At 43.9% G+C, this 13,058-nt stretch overlaps 1 protein-coding gene across 2 annotated transcripts in view; it reads left to right on the forward strand.

The window, feature by feature from the left end:
• LOC119579523 overlaps positions 1 to 13,058 on the forward strand; it is a 99,814-nt gene that overhangs the window by 18,394 nt on the left and 68,362 nt on the right. Inside the window, exons 1-2 of one of the 2 annotated variants that reach the window (XM_037927394.1) lie at positions 5,917 to 6,504; positions 11,958 to 12,068. In XM_037927394.1, coding sequence (XP_037783322.1) covers positions 6,424 to 6,504; positions 11,958 to 12,068 — 192 coding nt within the window. In that variant the 5' untranslated portion in view covers positions 5,917 to 6,423. Of the gene's footprint in view, positions 1 to 5,916; positions 6,505 to 11,957; positions 12,069 to 13,058 lie in introns of those variants that run through there. The other variant, XM_037927395.1, reaches the window with a different exon arrangement.

The raw sequence follows: 13,058 nt of genomic DNA on the forward strand, positions 1-13,058 counted from the left end.
TTTTATCTCTCCCTCCTCTCCCACTCTCCCGCTCCTCCTCCCTCTCCCTCTCCCTACCACTCTCCCTCTCTCCCTCTCCTCCACCGTCTCCTCCCTCTCCCTCTCTCGGGAATACTTGCCAAGGCCTTTGCTTTCCCTTTTGTAAAAGAGCTGCTTTAGGTATCTTTTATGTCCAAGTGTAGTTTGATTTTGCTTTCAGACCCGGTCACTCCACGTGTTCAGCGGCGAGGGTTTTATACGTTCGCTTAATTCGATCGTAAAATGCTGCATCATTCTCTTCGGAATTCATTTTCCATTTTCCGTCTCGAGCGCCGAGAGCTGCAATCCTTAGGATACGTGCCTGTGTCCGATTGTTTTTCTTCTCTCTCTTTTTCTGGCGTGTGCGGTGCGTTTACCGTTGTCATTCCGTGCGTTTAGTTTATAGGTCCTTTTGCTTATTTTTTTAAAAATAAGTAAAATCGTGTTTGTCACTCTGCCTTTACTCAACAAACCAAGATAAACAAATGCCTTTCTAGAGACTAACGGCAGTCAGCGGCGAATTACAGTAGGTTACGAGAGGAATATTTTTCTTTTAATTCCTTTAAAGTATTATTCGCACTGTGTTGCAAAGGTAGGATGCGATGGCACCAACAGGTGGTGGTGTCCGCGGCGAAGTGCCCGGGAGACACGCCGGACGATGCCCCTCATGGGTCAGGGCGTTCGCATTCCTCAGTGGCAGTGCATGTTGCATTAGAAGGCCACAGCTTGTAGGTCAAGTGAGCGAGCCTGCGTGTTGTGTGCGTTAGGGGGTTGGGTAGTGCTAGGGGGGCCTCCCCGCACGGTTCCTACCTTGCTAGATGCCCCCGGGTATGGCGTCACCCGGACCCAACACTGGATGTGCACTTGCTTACATGACGTTGATGTGGCAGCATGACATCGATACCGTAGTCATATCTTTGATCATATCAACCTTGGCCATACGCTCAAACCAAGGACTACTATTGAATTTAAGTTTAGGCAAAGGAACCTGTATCTTTTCCTATATATTTTTTCACCATAAACCTATTTTCCGTCAGTCAGTGCCGCTTCAGCCCCCCGTCAGAGTGCATTGATTAGCTTAATGTCCACGTGTTGCTGGCTGTATAGCAGCAACAACCCTGGGCGAGACAACGACCTGCCGGGCCGGAGCTCTGGCGTTTTCCAGGGTTGTGCTGCTGTCAAGGTGGATAGTGGACTGGACGTGGAACTATGGAGTAAACAGGTCTCGGCGAGCCGCCATCTGTGTGGAATTTGGGAGTTATACGTGCTTGCTGTCCATTTCTGGAGGGTGACTTGTGTTTTGGAGAGGTGCCACTGGAGTTACTGTTCGTGTGTTTAAAGATAAAGCCTTGAGGATCTGCTTCGGTTTGACGAACGGTACCATAATGTAAGGTATTGGTAAAGGTCAGATATATCAAGTTGTGATCTTGTACCTTTGACCAGCAGGTCTCCCGAGCTGACCTTGTAGTCAGAACATCTACCTGACCTTAGAATCTACCTGGCCTACAGTGTTTAGAAATGTGTCCGTAACCAATGCGTTAGGACCGTACTCATACACCGACCTTGAGTTCCTCTGTATCGCAGTATCGTTAACAGCTTTTAAGCCCCTTGTAAGTACGACAGGCAATAATGTGTTAAGTATACATAAGTGGGCTAGATTTTAGTTACATAAGGGATGGGACCTGACGTGGGTAGGAGGCCTTCGTGTGGGTTAGGGCTGGGTCAGGACAGAGCCAGAATGGTTTCGGGAGACGGGCGGGGCGAGGGAGAAGTCAAGAGATTAGGCATGTAGATGTGGGAGTGGAAGGGAATGCTAGGGCGGATTAGGATTGAGGGATTTTGATGGAGAGAGAGAGAGAGAGAGAGAGAGAGAGAGAGAGAGAGAGAGAGAGAGAGAGAGAGAGAGAGAAAGGGAGATTGAGAACGAGTAAACTGCAACCCATAGGAAGTAGTAACGGGGTGTGCCACGGCGAAAGATTTGGATCAAGAGATTAATGGTTCTGCGTCGTTTTAGAAAATATGTTTTGGTCGTGTAAAGCCTTCCTTTTTCTGGGCAAAGGGGCGAGGTCTTCCAGGTCGTGCCGGGTTGTCTGGGACACGCCCGTCATACGTTCACCTTCCAACTAGATCGTGTATTTTTTGTAATGCTAAAGGAGAAAGGAAAGGTAAGGTTGAATTCCTGCGCCTGCACTTCCGATTAGCGCGCAGGGTGGGGTGGAGGGCGAAGGGGGGGGGGCATATTACGAGTTAACACAATGTACCCAAGTCGGGTGTGTAAGTTGGTCTGAAAAAATCGTTCGGTCGGCACTGGCATAATAAAGATAATAATCATGATGATGATAAAAACGGTGGTAATAATGATAATGATAATAATGGTAATTAACTGTCTCTTGTGAAACTGAAGCATCACCTTCGTCCTGGATAACTGCCTAGTAAAACCTGTCAGGGGACCCGAGCAGCACCAGGCATGTGCCATATAAGCCCCCTGAAAAAAGCACAACGCAGTAAACCCATATGAGGACAGGAAAGTGGGGGGGGGGCAAAATCCAAACGACCCTTAGACAGAATGGGGCCCAGGGAAGAGATAAGGGAGTAGGACCAGCCATTCATCTGCGCACTGCAGCCGTCCTGCCTTTCGTCCCTTCGTGAGGAAGTGACACTCGAAGGGAGAAAAAAAAAATAATCAAAAGGAAAATGAAATTCGGTGGTTTGTGTAATCAGTGGTTATTAATTAGCGAGCTGGTTTCGTAAAAAAAGAAGAAAAAAACGTGTTTTGAATAATAAAAAGGTACACAATTCAATAGACGATTAGTAGCTTATCAGAGGTCCCGGCTGGCCTCGGTCGTGGGGTAGATGATAATGCGTAGGGAGCCAAGGGGTAATATTTACGATTTTCTAGGGTGATATAGTTAAGATAAATACAAATGGTACACATATTTGAAAGCGTATTTCGTCGTGGGAACTATTTTTAGAGCTCTTTTTTTTATTACATAGGTTCTGAAAAGACAAGTGGGGCTGTTAACATTAAGTGATGGCATTGATGTCGGGGAAGGTGTTACGTGGCCGCGACATGGTTCGGCTTTTAAGGCCTGGCAGTCTCTCTCTCTCTCTCTCTCTCTCTCTCTCTCTCTCTCTCTCTCTTTCTCTCTCTCTCTCTTTCTCTCTCTCTCTCTCTCTCTCTCTCTCTCTCTCTCTCGTTCTCTTTCTCTCTCTCTCTGTCTATCTATCTATCTATCTATCTCTATCTCTCTCCTCTCCCAGTCTCTTACATTTCCTGCGATTTATTTTCTCTTCCCATTCCAGATTTACGCAGTCTCTGTGCCCATCTTGATTTCTCTCTCTCTCTCTCTCTCTCTCTCTCTCTGTCTCTCTCTATCTATCTACTCCCCAACTCCCCCCCTTCCTCTCCTCTCCCCCAGTGCCACCCTCCTCGTCAACCGGATGCAATATTCACCAGCAAATGCGTTCGTGGATTTATTCAGGCGGGACATGCATTGTTGCGTTAAATATGGACAGTACCCTCTACGCGTGGGTTCGGTCGCCCTCAACGCTCAACCTCGCCCACGGACCCGGAGAATGACAGTTTGGAAAATATGTAAATGGTGTTAGGTGGGGTCAGGTAAGCAGGGGGAGGAGTTGGGAGGGGGCGACGCGAAGAAGGAGGGGGAGGTGGGGTTGGTGTGGGGAGAGGGATATTGTTGGGGAGGCAGGGAGGTTGAGCGGGAGGGCGTCTGGTAGGTGGTGGTGGGGAGGAATAGCAAAGGGGTTGCGGCATAGTGAGGAGGAGGTGAGGGGTGGGGGGGGGAGTAAGTGTCACTCTCAGCTTTGTGCTTTCCTTCAGTAAAACACAAACAGATCGTCTTGGTGAAAATACGAATTGTCTGGAGGAACATTAAATTGATCGATGACTTTCATGCGTATGTTTGCGAATATTTGATCTCTTTCTCTTTCTCTTTCTCTTTCTCTTTCTCTTTCTCTTTCTCTTTCTCTTTCTCTTTCTCTTCCTTCGCTCCCGACCTCTTTCTTTCTTTCTTTCTTTTTCTATCTCACCCTTGTCTTGTTATATGTATCCATATGTATTGCCTACAATACGTTACAATCAGCTTTAGTTGTCCTACGTATAGACACCTTTAGCATAATGCCACCTTTATTAGCTATCGCATTTTGCCCTCGCTAGTGACGTAGCGAATATTTGCTTGTAACGAAGCTCTCTTAACCCTCTCTCCTGCACCCCCCCCCCTCCCACGCTTCCCCTCCCCTCCCCCTTTCCTCAGATAGACCTTCTCTATTACAAACCGTTAAAAAAATCAGGAAAGAAAAAGGTGGAAAAAGGAACGGATTGTGCGTAAATGTCGATCGAAATGTCACGAGTTGGCGTTGGTTCGTGTGGGATTGCGTTTGGTGGATTCTTAATGTCGCGGGCGTTGTTATAATTAGGTGTTATTTTGGGTTGTGCGGATTACGTCTGGCGCCCGTTGTTCGGAAGTGGGAGTGGTATTTTTTTACGTTTTTCGTTCACTTTCTTTGTTTTATTGTGTGTGTGTGTGTGTGTGTGTGTGTGTGTGTGTGTGTGTGTGTGTGTGTGTGTGTGGATAGTGCGCTTGTTTCTCTTTTTTTCTTTAATAATTTCAATAGGTTATGATCTCGTGAAAGGCAGTCATCATCATCATCAGCAACAATAAAAAAAAACGAGACAAAAGCCACCAGGTCACTAACTCTCTCTTAGAGAGTGAGAAAAAAAATAACAATAAAAGATTATGGTAGCACAACCACAATTATATTATTAGCGACTCTAACTAGACTTTTGTTTGTGAGTGTACATGTAGTGGGTTGGTGGTTATGGCCGGCGCCAGTGGGCAGATCCGGGCGAGGCCGACGAACAAAAAAGTAGGTGATGATGGGGCCTGCTAAGAGAGAGGGGAGAGTTTTTTCCCCTCGGCTTTTTCCCTTCTGTCTCTCGTCGAAGTGTCTGAAATGTCAAAGAGACCGCCCCTCTCCTGCGTCAACCTGGTCTCCAAATGCGTATTCACTTCATCCGTACGACAACACACAACACACGGTTTGCTAGAATATTGATCTTTCCTTCTGTACATGCACACACACATTTATGCTAAGAATACACACACACCATATACGCCCGTTATGCTTTCAGGCACCCCCCCCCCCCTACTCACCATAACACTACCGCTGGGTGATTATGATGAGAATAGTCGTGCCGCACCAATTTCTGAGCCGGTGTTGTGCTCACAGGAAGCCACAGGTGGTGCTTGTAAACATCGCCATAATTAACCTGTGCGTATCAGGCTAGGTTCTTATCTGCAACAGTTTCTGCTTGCCCTCTTTGCTTTCTGTTTATTGTGATAACCTGAATGTCGTTTTAATTGAATTTTGGCAAAGAAAAAAAATATTTAAATATTTTGTAGGTTGATAATGACCCGCCAGTGGATTTGTTGTCGACCTATTCTGTTTATTTAAGATTTCAGACCCGGACGAGTTGGATCGAGTTAACGATGTGGTTTTTATCTGCGACGAAAATTCCGCCCTTGAAACAGAATCTCTCCTCTAAGACCTTTACGTCGTTTTATGGACTTGAATAACCGGCCTATGGTTTATCTTAAGACATCGTTATCGCCACAAGGAGGATTAGTAGACCTAATTAGCATTATCAGAGAAGCCATCCAAGACACATCGACACGCTCATGGTCAGCCATTTTATTGAGAAACGAATTTAATTTATTATTTCAACTCTTACATCCGGATGTTATAAGCGCAAGCGACGTCGGACCGAATCAAGTATTGCCATGATGGCGGTGTCATGTCACAGAACGATAAAGTGAATCACAACTGTCTACTGATAACACAGCGTTGTTGAGATAAGGGGAATTAACGTGTTCCGTCAGTGTCGTGTCGAGTATCGTGGCGAGAAGGCGCCCAGTTGTTCTCGGGTTCGGTGCTTGAGTGAGGTTCTAACCCTTTCGTGCTGGTGTTGTGAGCGTTGGTTTGGATCAGAGAAGCGTGAGGGTTTTATCGGGAGCCATTCCTCTGTCGGGGATGAGATGACGGCCAAACTCAAAAGTCTCGAAACTCGATGATGATTCATACGACGTTACCCAACCCCCTCGCTGTTATCAGGTGTCGTTGCTTGCACGATGAGTGTTGCACAGGCATTTGCAGGCTGACTGACAAATGCCAAAGGGATGCCTTATGCCTAAATCGAGTTTTGCGAAAGCCGGAAACTGGAATTTCGAATATGGCTTACACAATCGTGTTCGGTTATAACGCAGTGTCTCAATCGGGACTTAGATAATCGTAATATACCAGCCGCGCCTTGTGACGCGTGCAACAAGGACGCAACGCGCGCCGTGTGTCATCCAGGTAGCAGCCAGGGCCGCGGCGCTCGCAGGCATGGAGAAGCGGATGCTGAGGCGCCTCTCCTTCATCAACAAAAGATGGAGCGTGGCCGTGACCGACACCGCCCCCAAGGAGGTAAGGCACTCTTAGCACACCTGTTGGCACTACGTGGCTCCTGTATCATCTGCCTAATTAAGAGTCGATCCTACCGAAACGTAGACCATGGAAAATTTATTCTGCGAAGCACAGGCATAGGACTGAAAGAGGAATGAGATGCTAGTAGTTGGCAATAAATCGGGAACTCTCCCCGAGAGAGCGCTGAGGTTGACATCCTTGGCAGCGGTAACCTCGGCGCGTTCGCAGTGCCTGAGGGCGACGCGGCAGTGGCCCTTCGTGTTTAACGTTCGCTCTTGAGGTTTTCCGGAACAGTGAGTGTCGAGGCGGCAGTGACTCGCCATGCGGCCGACCTTGTTTTCTACTAGTTTGGCGGCGTAATTTTATGTCTGTTGGAAAGTAGCATTTTCATCAACCGACGATGTCATTAGCGCTTTATTTTTATTTTACTCGTTTTTCTCTTCCTGTTCTCTTGGCCTTTTTTATACTCTTAATCTCAGTGTCATTTTTAAAGAAAACATTCATCAGCAATCAGAATTCTTGTTACTTTTCTTCCCTGCCGACTATCCGTATGTCCCTGACAAAAGCCAAATGGTCAAGCGGTCCGAGAGGTGAGTTCCGAGGCGGCGAGAGCAACGGCTCAGAATGAGTAATGATCCTCCTTCAAAGAAACAATTCCTCGGCGCAAGATACTCTCGCAGATCGACCCTATGTACCTGAGGATCGAGGGTCATTCCGCAAGCAGGATGCCTTTAAGGGCGATCCGGACACTATTAATGGTTAGGATTCCACCCCAAGCATCCTTCGAGATGTCCCCCTTAAGCATTCGTCCTTTTATCTGCGCTCTGTGACCTTGCTCACCTCGCGCGGAATGACCAGAAGCCGGACCATTGTCAGCTGACCTCACAGTCCTGACCTTCCAGTGATGAATGAACAGGCTCTTTCTCTCTGTCTCTCTTTTTTAATGCTTACAAGGACCTCGGGGATCATTTGTTATTCCCATTTAAGGAATACAATGCCATGTTTGACCTCTATCATGAGGCATCATTAAGCCCGGAGATGGAATGCGCTTTTGGGCGACCGGCGATTATTGGGCCGAAGAGGCAGCATATGTTTAAGAGGAACGGCGAAGGCCGCTTCCTTGAAGAACAATTGGAAGGGCTGTGATCAGCGCAAGCATTGTTTGCTTGGGGATCGAGGGAGGGGGTCTCCGTGCCTGGAGTTTTTCTCTTTTGTTTTTTGTGGGATCTTTTAAGGCTTATCTTATTGGTTTCTCTGCATTGGTGAATGCCATTTGATGTTACGTTGGGCTATTAAGCCTCTCATTTAAATTGGTCATGATTTATTTACCAATGTTTTTGATTATCCAATTTATACACCGACTCCGAGAAGATGTTGTCAGTGCTTGTATAGGCGTTACATACTCTCCCTCCCTTCGTCGCTTGAGCTGCTTCACATGTACGATTTCTTGACGAGCCTTTTTTTTTTTTTTTTTTTTTTTTTTTTTTTTTTTTTTTTTTTTTTTTTTTTTTTTTTTTTTTTTTTTTTTTTTTTTTTTGAAGGATTATCCCGTGTGTAGGGGATTTCCAAGTACACGTCGACACAAACTGACTTTCTTGTCTTGTTGGCAAAGAGAGAGAGAAAAAAAGAAAAGCTGAACTGATGCGAGTGTAGTCGAGCTTGGGGTAGGTATGGGCGCGGTCGAGGGTGTGAGTGTGGGCGCTCTCCGGAATGGGTGTTGTTGCGAATAATGATGAAAAGGAGGACGTGGGCGCCGGAAATTTGATATTACGTAAGTTAGCGCCCAAGTCCTTTATATCCTCCAAGTTAGGAGTTACGCTTTCTCTTGTAGCAAGAACATCCTCCTCCTTAAAATTCACGGCATTATCTGATTTAGCGACATTGTGCAGAGATTAGTGGGCGGGCACTTCATACGGGTTTGATGAGTTAGATGACACGTTTGGGCCACAAGGCGAAGCGAGGTGTCGCATTACATTATCTGCGTCCGGTCGCCAGCCGAGGGTGCGGTGTTGCTTGGTTTATTTTTTAGATCGTTCATGCGTTTTCCTTATATTTAACACAATATGTATATATTATAATGTGCACACACACACGAGCGCGCGCGCGTACACACACACACACACACACACACACACACACACACACACACACACACATGATATGTATATGTATATATATATATATATATATATATATATATATATATATATATATATATATATATATATATATATACTTTATTTGTCCATAGCAATAGAAAACATAATATTAAATTTAATAAATAAAAAATTAAATATAAAATTTAAAAATAACAAAATCAAATAAAAACCGAGTTAGTTAGTTGCATTCATTTTTTAGTTAATAATTTAAGTTCGTTAATTAACCGCCCCTCGTTATTTTCTAAAAATAGATAGATAAATAAATAAATAACTGTAAAATAAAATAAAATAAAATCATTTACACCTTCCTCTTTTTGTCAATCTAGTTATCATGAAATAAAATAGAAAATCAATAAAAAATTATAAAACGTAAAATTAAAAATAAAGTTTTAAATAAGAAAAAAAAAATATATATATATATAATTATATGTATATATTTATTTATTTAAGAATAAAGATGTGTTTACTTTGATTAAAAATATAACCAATGTTCACATATTCCCGCCAGTACAACATTAACACATAGAACTATAATTAATTGCTTACCCCCCCCCCCTCCATCGAAACTCCAGACATGAAGGATGAATATGAAACATGTTAGCTATGCAAGGGGTTTTCGCCCCCCCCTACTTTTCTCACCTCTAACTTCTTAAATTTCACCACTTTACCTTCTCTCCTCCCCCCCTCTTCGATTTCTTCACCCCTTTACTCCATTACTTATCCTTATATTATATATATATATATATATATATATATATATATATATATATATATATATATATATATATAGAGAGAGAGAGAGAGAGAGAGAGAGAGAGAGAGAGAGAGAGAGAGCGAGCGAGCGAGAGAGAGAGAGAGAGAAAGAGAGAGAGAGAGAGAGAAAGAGAAAGAGAGAGAGAAAAAAAGAGAGAAAAAGAGAGAGAGAAAGAGAGATGGTATTGAAGATACTCAAGCAAGAACGCAACAAAACCGAAACAGAGAAATAAAAAAAGAAAGAAAACTGGAGTTTAATTTACGATCGAGTCGAGGTGTGAAATGCAGTTTAAAAAACAAAAAAAAGACAAGCGCCGGACCGTGCGTGAGTCCCCGATATACCTGCTACTCGCTAATCCCCACAGGTATTTGCGTCTCATTCATCTGTGACGGAGGCTTCCCGATTCCCCAGATTTCCTACGCTTTTTAAGGCCATTCCAGCCTCTCTGTCGGTGAGCTCTGATAATCCAGTTACCTGTGACCTTCTCTTAGCGTTCGGCTTTGCCTGGCGAAGGTTGCTTTGCTCATTATTTTTTGTTTTGTTTTGTTTTGGGGAGTTTTCTTCTTTTTTTGGACGAGTTTTAGCTGTGGTTTTATTTAGACTTTGTTGGTATTATTTTGTTGACATGTATTTGGCTTTGGTAGTTTATTTTTGCAAACGGATAGACGAAGAAAAAGAATAGAATAGACCAAAATTACGATTTTTTCTCTTTTCCTCAGTAATTCAAGATTTCGTATTAGCTTCCTCTAAAGGGGCGTTTAAATATATATATATATATATATATATATATATATATATATATATATATATATATATATATATATATATATATCTAGCACTTATATGCAATTGGTCATGATGAAATGGAAAGAAACCGAAATTCGAACAGTCTCCCATCCACACCGCAATACGTTTTCTTTTATGATGTCTGACACAGCTTATTACGAGGAACACCCAAGGAGTACCTCGTGTGAGCACTACTGGCAGCCTGTGTCAATTGATTCACTTTAGTCAATGTCTACTGTAACAGTCCCCCCCACCCCCCCTGTCCACTCCCTCTTCCTTCTGCTTGGTATTCGTGACATCAATGGTACTCATACCCCCCTACCCGACCCCAACCACCTCTGTCGATGACACCAACCTCCAGGCCCGCTGAGATTTTGTTGTGCATAAACAATCGACCTATTTGTGCCCGGTAACCCTTCTCCCTCCTCCGCCCCCCCTCTCTCTCTCCCTCTCTCTCCATCTTCCGCCACTCTCCTCGCCCGCTTCCCACGAGAACAACACCAGGCAGGCAGCTCCTTTCCATCGCTCGCTCGTTCGATCAGAAGGTGTCGCCTCGAACGGAGATTAATAACCAGCGTATGAATCCACTCAAGTCCAACGATGATTATTAATGGTGGTTTGATTAATTCCTTTCCCCCACATTCTTTTCCCATGACGTTATGAAATGTATCTTTTCCCCAATGCACGAGACCACCAGCGAACGGTAGTCCCAGACAAAGGGTGATTGGACTAATCTCTGCCCCAATTTAGTGTACAAAGGACTGTGACTACAAATCATTGAGATTTTGTAGGTGACGGAAGGAGCGGGTAGGGAGGAAAGGAAGGGTACAAAGGAAGAGAGGGAGAGGAGGAAGAGGGATGAGTGGCGGGAGGGGAAACGGGGAAACGGAAATATAGGAGTACAAAAGATTCCTCTCCTACATTGCGGTGTGTGCTTGCGGGGAGCTGTGAGGGAGATGTTTGCGTGTTTGTTTGGAAGGGAGCAGGAAGTAGAGGGTACATGCCTGTTTCCTTTGGTGTTCTAACTAACAAATCTACGAATGAGAGAGAGGGAGAGAGAGAGAGAGAGAGAGAGAGAGAGAGAGAGAGAGAGAGAGAGAGAGAGAGAGAGAGAGAGAGAGAGAGAGAGAGAGAGAGATCTCGACACAATCAAACAGCTGCCTTTAATTACGCGAGGTGTTTGTCTTGGGGCACTGTTGATTGGGTAACTAAAACAAGTTGTAGCCACAGCCGAGAGGTGGCAGAGCTTGGATTGGTCTCCATAAACACACTTCAGAAGCGACCTTAAATTCCGTAATTCCTTCTTTGAAACCTTACATCACCAGCACGTGGCGTCTGTCCATAGTTGTGTCACACTTTGTAAGGATTAGACTTGTATAAAACCACACCTGGAAGGCATTCTTCATATACTGTGTCTTAGCTATGGGTTTGATAACATCGCTGAGTAGTCGTGACTCGGTCATTTTCTTTTTATGTCGGCGGTGTATATGTTGCATAGCTGAGCGGTTGGTATTTTTTGCATGTTCTGAGGACTGTTCTTAGTCCGTAATTGCCAGTCGAAGATACACATTCTGTTTTTTTTTTTTTTTTTTTTTCTTTTTTTTTTTTTTTTTTTCTTTTTTATGAACACAGGTTTGTAATGATACCCGCAAGTAGGAGAGTCGTTATCAGCACCGTGGTACTTAGGAATGTATCCTTTTTGTTTGGCCAAATTCTAACTTCTTTAACCATCTCTCTTTTTTTCTCCCTTTCAGGTGGAACGGCTATCGGAGTACGAACAGTACTTTGCCTCGCTGTTAGTAGACACCCACCCTGACCACCCAGACCGCCACCACCTCGCCTCACACCATGACAGACTTACACAGGTAAGTACCGGCGTTACTGCAGTGAAAACTGAACAACTGTTTCCTTCCTTCGATGTGACTTCAGACCGGATTGATTTACTTTCACTGCGATGCGGTGACGGTGAGGTAATCACCCGTGAAATATTTCCCTCGACATCTGTTTATTAATGGATGTTATTGATTAATTTCTTTGGATGCTGTGGGAGACTTTCTCTTTCATATTTAGTTTTGATAGAAAACGCAAAGAGTGTAAAGACTTTTACCTTCCGCGCAAATGTTAAAACAGCACGGAGACAATTCCAATATACTTTAGTGTGTGCTAGGAAAACGACTTAAAGAAAACGGGAAGAGGCGCTTCGAGTAGTTCGTTTAGTGAACAATAGATGGCAACGCCTGTACAGTCGCGTCAAGCTCACGTACTCCATCAAAAGCTTGAAAATACCGTGGCAAATTTTATTTTCACAAACTTTAACCGTACTACGTTGATGGATCTGAAAGGAATTCCTGTTCCTCTTTTGAAAAGAATTTGTTTACTTATACATGACTGTCGTCTTCAACGAGATTTGAGATTGAGTTATTTTTGCCCGAAAAAATGTTAATATTGTAGATCGTAAATTCTGAAGAATAACCGGTATTTGCTGAAATTGAAGCCTTATTTGACATAACCAGCAAACTGGCGGGCTAAGTCCATAGATTTATTGCAAAACGTATCCTATGAACCAAACAGTAAAATAATTTGGGGGGCGCATCCATGTCAAAACTAAGTACCGTAAAGTGTGGGTGTTCATACTCAATTTGAATATATTGAATATATAGCAGCAGTAGAAGGTGCGTGTATATCAAATTTAATCATATAAAAATGGACCTTATGGATATTTTTGCGATCTACCTGAAAAAAAAAAATCATGATTTCCTTATCAAAGCGTCATAGTTACGGGGAGAATATTAAAGGTATGGCCATCGCAGAATATAGGATGAGTCATGGAAGTCTGCCTCAACTACCACCTTCAA

The sequence above is a fragment of the Penaeus monodon genome, chromosome 12 (genome assembly GCF_015228065.2).
Source record: "Penaeus monodon isolate SGIC_2016 chromosome 12, NSTDA_Pmon_1, whole genome shotgun sequence".
NCBI classification, from domain to species: domain Eukaryota; kingdom Metazoa; phylum Arthropoda; class Malacostraca; order Decapoda; family Penaeidae; genus Penaeus; species Penaeus monodon.